Here is a 7,500-nt window from a genome sequence, read left to right as displayed (position 1 = left end):
CTAACATCAATCACTTCCCAGAGTGTACTGTGTGTCCTTTATGTGTCACTAGCATGGGTGCTTTTTATGTATCACCATCATTAGACATGGCCATGATTTCACTTACCTTGATGTGTATTCTCAAGCACAGAAAATTGCCATGATTCTCATTTACTTGAAATCACCACCATGATACTCAACAACCAGAGATCATATTTCACCACCTTGTCCCATGCTTTCCTAAGTCTACCTCTTCCACAAGTTTCCTCCAATTTAGAGATTGACACTTCTTTACACAACTGTCCTCATTCATACGCACCACAAGACTATATTAGCACAGTCTTCTCTTTTGCACACTACATCTGAGGCCTCTTATACCCAATTTTTCTCTTAAGGCACTTACACTATCATATGTGCACACTGACATTGCACATCCAGTGGAACATCCTAGCTTCATAGACCCAGGAAGACACGGGACAAAGTGGTGAAGCATGATCTTTGAACTTTGAGTCCCACAAAAGCAATGACTAATAACTGAGACCTTTAGTGGTATGCTATACTTGAGAAGCACATCAAGTCAAGTGAAATCATAGTCATGGCTGATGTTGGTGTCGTGTAACTGGTACAAATGCCAACAGCATGTAACCGTTCGAGCATTGAGCCTCACAGAGGCAAAGTGGATGAGTTCCTTTCAAGTGCTGGGCCTCACGGAGGCAAAGTGGTTGAGTTCCTTTCGAGTGTTGGGCTCCCTGGATGCAAAGTGGCTGCATTCCTTTCCAGTATTGGGTCTCATGGAGACAAACTGACTGAGTTCCTTTCGAGTGTTGTGCTTCCTGAAGACAAAGAGGCTAGGTTTCTTTCAAGCATTGGGCCTCACAGAGGCAAAGTGGCTGACTTCCTTTCAAGTGTTGGGTCTCACGGAGGCAATGACCAAGACCTTAGGCATTATGTCGTGCTTGAGAAGAAGACCTGTCAAACCAAGCAAAATCACAGTTGTGACATATACCAGTGTCATGTAAATGGCTCCCATTCTGGTGGCATGAAAAAGCACCCATTACACCCTCAGAGTGGTTGGCATTAGGAAGGGCATCCAGCCACAGAAAACCATGCCAAACCAGACTGAAGTCTGATGCAGCCTTCCAGCTTACCAACCATCCAAACCATCTAACTCATGCCAGCATGGACAACAGACATTAAATGATGATGATATATATACATATATGTATGTATAAGTATATATGTGCGTGTATACACACACACACCTGCTAAAAGACGCATGCAGACACCCATATATGTTCTCCCAAACAAAGCGGTATGCAACCATAAGTTTATACACAAATGCAGAAATGTACATACTTACTTATACACCCACCCACTCACACACACACACACACACACACACACACAAACAAATATAAATATATATGTGTATATATATCACAGTATCACAGAAATGACCAGACTATCAGGTGCTATTATACAATGCTGGTCATAATGCACTTCCAATTCTGTCTTTTCCATTTTGACCCAAATTGCTTAGCTAGATCATCTTCCCATTAGGCCATTCAAGTGGCCTATTCTGAACTCTTAGATACCACCCGGCAACTGCACAAGTCCACCTGTTGTCTGTGAACTTTGCAACATTTTAGGTCCAGTGGAACTTGTGCTTTCAGTATTCACCAATCACATCATTCACTCTGCTCTGTTATTGAATGATATCATTTCAAATATGTTCTTTTAATGATATTCCTAGCATGGATCTTTCTATAACCCTTTGCATCACCACCAATCATTCTATCCTTTTCATAGTAGCTCAAGTCTGACTTGCATATAAAAGCACAGGTAGGATGGTATTATTGAAGTGTTTGGCATGTATGGTATTGTCTATCTTTGTTTTGAACACATTCTTTATTGAATTAAACACTTTCCATCCTGCCCTTATTCTATTTACTAGACATATGCTCCATCATTCATGTACATTAACATTAGACATCAAGCAAATGTACACTCATCTTATTTCTTGCTAATATTCACAAACCTTCTGCATGTAATTCCCATGTTTCACTATCATACAATATCTTACACCCACATGCATGGTAGTTACATGTGAAGAGTATGTTGTCATCAAGTCGCAATTTGTAAAAAGGTATAAATGGCTGCATACAATGATCACAGAACTATTATTAAAAAAAAGAATGAAGTAGGCACAGGCATGCCTGTGTGGTAAGAAGCTTGCTTCCCATCCACTTGGTTCCAGGTTCAGTCCCACAGCATGACACTTAGGGCAAGTGTCTTCTACTATAGCCTCAGGCTGACCAAAGCCTTGTGAGTGAATTCAGTAGATGGAAACTGGACGAAGCCTACTGCATGTGTGTGTGTCTTTATGTCTGTACTTGATAACCAGTGTTGGTGTCTTTACATCCCCATAACTTAGCAGTTTGGCAAAAGAGACCAATAGAATAAGTAAGAGGTTTAAGAAAAAAAGTACTGAGAGTAGATTCTTTCAACTAAAAATTTTTTAAGGTAGTGCTCCAGCATGACTGCTGTCTAATGACTGAAACAAGTAAAAGATAAAGATAGCAATAAATAGGAACAATACAGGACATATGTACTGTCCCTATGCTAGGATATTTACATGGACCCATTAAGCAATTGTTATGAATTAGTTTATATAATAAAGTTCTTTCATTTCATCCATTCAATGATTAGTGCAAGAGTGAAACAAGACAACTTTCTAAATGTATATTTGGAGAAAGTTGCTTCAAATAAGCTCTGATTGTTGTCTTTTAGTCCCAGTTTAGACCTATGGTCAAAGACAAAGTAGCCATGACAATCTTAGCCAGACAATATTATCCAATGTGCCTTTATTTAATGACAATACAGCGTCATTTAAGGATATACGACTGCAATTTTTAGCTGGTTCAGTGATCACTTACAGACTCCTTTTTGGCTAGATCTTATTGATTTGTAAACTTGATAATGAAGAAAAAATATGTATGTACTCAAATTGTTTTAGAAAAGCAAAATGGTGTAAACATACCTTAACAGTAGCTGTAGTATCCAAGCCATTGGTGTCGTTAGCCTTAATAAGCATTTGAATATATCCACTGACACTTGAATCAAGATCTGCTTTTCGATAAATACCACTATTTCTTATTTCAAAGGGAGTCTTCAATTGTTTCAATGCATCATTGCCAAAGTATTCAAAGGATTCAATGAAATATTTATGCTGCTTATTCTTTGGGTCAGTATCTGCATCATTCACATAATACTAACAAGAAAATATCAAAGAACCTTATAAATACTTTTGATCCACATATAATAATCTTAAAATTCAAGAAATACATACATAAATAAAATGGTACAAGCTCTAATAAAATAAATGTGAGCAAAATGTTAAATTTTATAATGAATTGAGTAAATCCCACTAATACTTATTTTATAATTCCTCTAAAGGGATGAAAAGGCAAAGTCAAATTCCATGTGTTACAGACTCAGAACAATTTCAAATTCCAACTGAAGTTGCACCATATGAATTCAAGAAGAGATATCTTCTCTATCAACTTGAGAAATTCAAGACTAAAATATGTATAAAATCTCCCCTACCATAAATTCAATTGAAGGGGAAACATGATAGATCTTATTGATTTCTAATCTAAAATAAGGAAGAAATTTATATCTCATCTGTTTGAAACCCTGATAGATTATGGAACTAATTGTCTTGTTTAGTTTTGTTCTCAATGCCTGGAGTTCAAATACGACAAATACTGAATTTATTTATCCTCCTCTGACCATATGAAAACTATTCAACAACACAACTTAGAAAATAAACTTGAGTTTCATAAAAAGTAATCAACATAAAGAAAGCTCAGCAATGAATGAGTTTATGGATGATTAATGGGTTGGATGGGTGTTGATAAAGGAGCAAAAACTCCCAAAATATGGCATATATACCCATTACTCATTTTCCCCTCTTCAATCTCATTGTTTGTCTTCATCTGGCACCTTGGATATGAAAATCATAACTAAATCAATACTGGTTACAATTTCTATGAAAAATCAGTAGAGATGATCTTATAACATGGTTTAAGTGCACTACTAATACAGTAGTACACTGTAGTACAAAGGTGGTGAGCTGGCAGAATCATTAGCACTGGGCAACGGTATTTCGTCTGCTGTTACGTTCTGAGTTCAAATTCCGCCGAGGTCGACTTTGCCTTTCATCCTTTTGGGGTTGATGAAATAAGTACCAGTTACGCACTGGAGTTGATGTAATCGATTTAATCCCTTTCTCTGTCTGTGTTTGTCCCCTCTATGTTCAGCTCCTTGTGGGCAATAAAGAATAAATACAGTAGTACACAGTATTGACTCATGAAAACATTTAAAATAAGCTCTGAAAGTTTCAGCATTTAAATATACTTACTTCCAACTCTAATATTTTTTCTTCTTTAGAAATATCAAATATAATAGCTTTACTAAATGCTTTTTCAGTAAATATTGGTGGATTGTCATCAGCATCTTGAATGACAACATCTACATTCATTTTGTTGAGTATATCAGGAGAGGGAGATTTAGGACATGAAGCATTATATGTGACCTCAATACAATTCTGGACAACTACCACCAGTTTTAAGAATTTTGTTGTTTCATAATCAACTCCTTTCTTGGTCTCAATTAAAGCAGCATTAGAATCATTCTTTAAAACAAAATAGCTTGCAGATTCAGTATCATCTGAAAAAGTTCAAAAGATGTAAATGAAAGAGAATCAAAGCAATTAAAATGGGTTTAGGAAAAAGAAGAAAATCAGTATGTAATTTATTTAATGGGTAATTAAAGTAAAAAGTTGTTTCAAGATGACATAGATTGTAGTAGTCTGAAATTCAAATCAAGTTTATTATTTTCTTTTGCTATGTGCATGAATAGTCAAAGCCCCACATGAGAACTCAATCACAACACTGCAGACTAATTTATATAATTTCATAATTCTCTCACTGCTCTTTCTTATGTGCTGCACTGTTCTATGATACATATAGCTAGATAGACTGGACCATCGAGATTCAAGTGTTTTTGCTAATAAAAAATAGTTTATCTGTTCTGATGTCACAGACAGTAAAAGGCTCATACAACTTTGAACAGGTTACACAAGCCTCTCCCAAAAGACATTCTGATTCATCTAGACTTACAGATTTGTAATGTGATTCCAAGATACAATATACAATTTACAATATATTCTTTCCTTCTAAATCTATAAGTATAATTCCATGCTGCTCAATATCTCTTAACTTGTCTCGCTCTTTTCTTTATATCTTATAGTATTTTATACAACACTGTTCCATTACAATGTTTCCCTTGTTCTGTGTGAACTTCAGTTTAAAACAGAACTTCTCAGTGGTTTGCAATAGAGTGTCTCTTTAGAATGCTCATCATTCCTCTAGATTATATAATTTCACCATCATTGTACTTAAACACTATAGCATAGATTATAAATCTTTCGCAAATCTGCAGACAAGGATTGATTTATAATTATAGTAGTTCCTCTTGCTTTTTTAATGCCCTCAAACAATGTATAAACAATATAACTCTTAATACTGCCTTGAGCTCACTGAGTCTGAAAACCCATTAAATGATACATCTGATGATAAATATTCAAGTAATTTACTTATTTGAATTTGAGAAACAAATAGATATTTATCCTTAAATTTTAAAGAATAGTAGGAATGTGGAATTTTATTATGCAACTCTAATGTACTATAAAATAAATTAAATGTTTTTATAAGTCAACACATCCTAGCAGTGCTCTTTACAATATTTTGTTACGGTTATTTCTACAGAAACTATAGCCAGCACTGATTTTTTGCTATAACGTTTCATATCTTTATATTTAAAACTTTTTAGAATTAAATATATCCAAACAATTCAATATAATGAAAATGAACCAGCTCTGGCTCTGAGTACAAATGTCTTGTTTTCATAAGTTTTGAATTAAAATCTTCCACCAAACTCTAGTCACAATTTATGTTCCTAACACTAGCTTAATGATAACTAAGTTATTTTAATTAAATTCTTTGTTATATTTAAGATTAATTGAAAGATACATAGATCATCTCAAAATAGGTACGGTAATGAAAGGGTTAAAATGGGTATCAAAGTTGCTTAGCCCCAGGCTAGCCCTAATCAGACAGACTAATTTCAGTGACTTTCCTTTATTTATCAGGATAGCTAGGATCACTCTTTCAGTTTACTGTTTCTATTTTCAAGGTGATATGGAGAGAATTGAGGGCATTGGTTGCTATCAATTGGGTCAAGTGAACTTGTAGAAATTCCCATTTGCTAGTGATTGGGCATTAAACTTAACTGCAATATTAATGATTCTTGTCACCTACTTTGGCAATAGTTCTCATTAAGGATATAAGAAAATTTACCTTCCAGTAACTCAAGGGTGCACCCTGACACATTTTCACCACCATTCTTTTTCTCTTCCAACTGGAGTATCCAGTAAGATATTCTATTATCTTTAACTTCTTATCACATAGCATAAAACCAGCTCCCTCAATACATCCCTACCACCTCAATTGAGGAGGAGACTTACAAGTTACATGGTAACCACACTAGTGCTAGTACCATTTAAAAAACACCTGACATACTGTGTAAAGTGATTGGCATCAGGATAGGCATCTAGCCATAGACATCAGATCAAAGCAGACATTGAAGATTGAAGTTGTCCTCTGGCCTGCCAGCTCCTGTCTCACTGGTCAACCCACACTAGCATGGAAAATGGACATTAAATGATGAGGATAATGATGATGATGAACTTGGCACTTAAATATTTGTGCTTACACTGAGGTTTCAGTTGTTGACACTTTCTAAATCAATAGTTATTGTTGTTTGACTCAGGTCAGCCTTGATTTCAGTGGACCTATGTTCAAAGGTATTCCAGATATGACTATGCTGTCTCAACAACAACATTGTTTAATGCCTTTCTTGCATTAAGACAGTAGAATGTGATTTGAAGGAAATTTGACAGTTATTTCTGGAAAGTCTAGCAACCTTTTATAAGCACCCTCAGTGGCTTGTATTCAATAGTTAGGGTATCACAACCAATTCCAAGAGGAACACTCCACTCAAAATCCAAGTTTTATAATCTACTCCAAAGGAATTAAATCCATACTCCTTATTTATATCTAAGTGAAGCATTTCTTTATCTTAAATAGCAGCATGCAACCAACATCAAATTGCCTTTCTTTTGACATTTGTACCATAGAAGTGACCAATCAGAAGACTTAATTCCTACAGCATTTGGCATTGTACTTCTTTTAATCTATCCTCAAAACTGTCTATATGCTGCTCACCTAAACAAGCTGGAGGACATCTTGCTGGTGAGTTTCATTTTAGGCTCGGTTTTTACAAGATGCCCCTTACCCCCACCCAACACCAACCAATTTACAGAGTGCATTTTTCTTTTTGTGGCACCAGCATTAGAGAGATGTCATGTCCATGATATGACTTGTGGGACCTCTTGAT

General features: G+C 35.5%; 1 protein-coding gene across 1 annotated transcript in view; it reads right to left on the bottom strand.

Annotated features, from left to right (window-relative positions):
• The window catches only part of LOC115230492, a 33,209-nt gene extending 27,470 nt beyond the window's left edge, over positions 1-5,739 (bottom strand). Inside the window, exons 1-4 of the mRNA XM_036499675.1 lie at positions 5,729-5,739; positions 5,007-5,012; positions 4,403-4,710; positions 3,020-3,250 (exon numbers count right to left, since the gene is read on the bottom strand). Of these exons, the coding sequence (XP_036355568.1) occupies positions 3,020-3,250; positions 4,403-4,522 (351 nt within the window). The 5' untranslated portion in view covers positions 4,523-4,710; positions 5,007-5,012; positions 5,729-5,739. The remainder of the gene's footprint in view (positions 1-3,019; positions 3,251-4,402; positions 4,711-5,006; positions 5,013-5,728) is intronic.
• Positions 5,740-7,500: the final 1,761 nt, after the last annotated feature.

The sequence above is a fragment of the Octopus sinensis genome, unplaced genomic scaffold (genome assembly GCF_006345805.1).
Source record: "Octopus sinensis unplaced genomic scaffold, ASM634580v1 Contig15652, whole genome shotgun sequence".
Lineage (NCBI taxonomy): Eukaryota > Metazoa > Mollusca > Cephalopoda > Octopoda > Octopodidae > Octopus > Octopus sinensis.
Note: the sequence above shows the minus strand (reverse complement) of the source record. Positions and strands in the feature narration are given on the sequence as shown.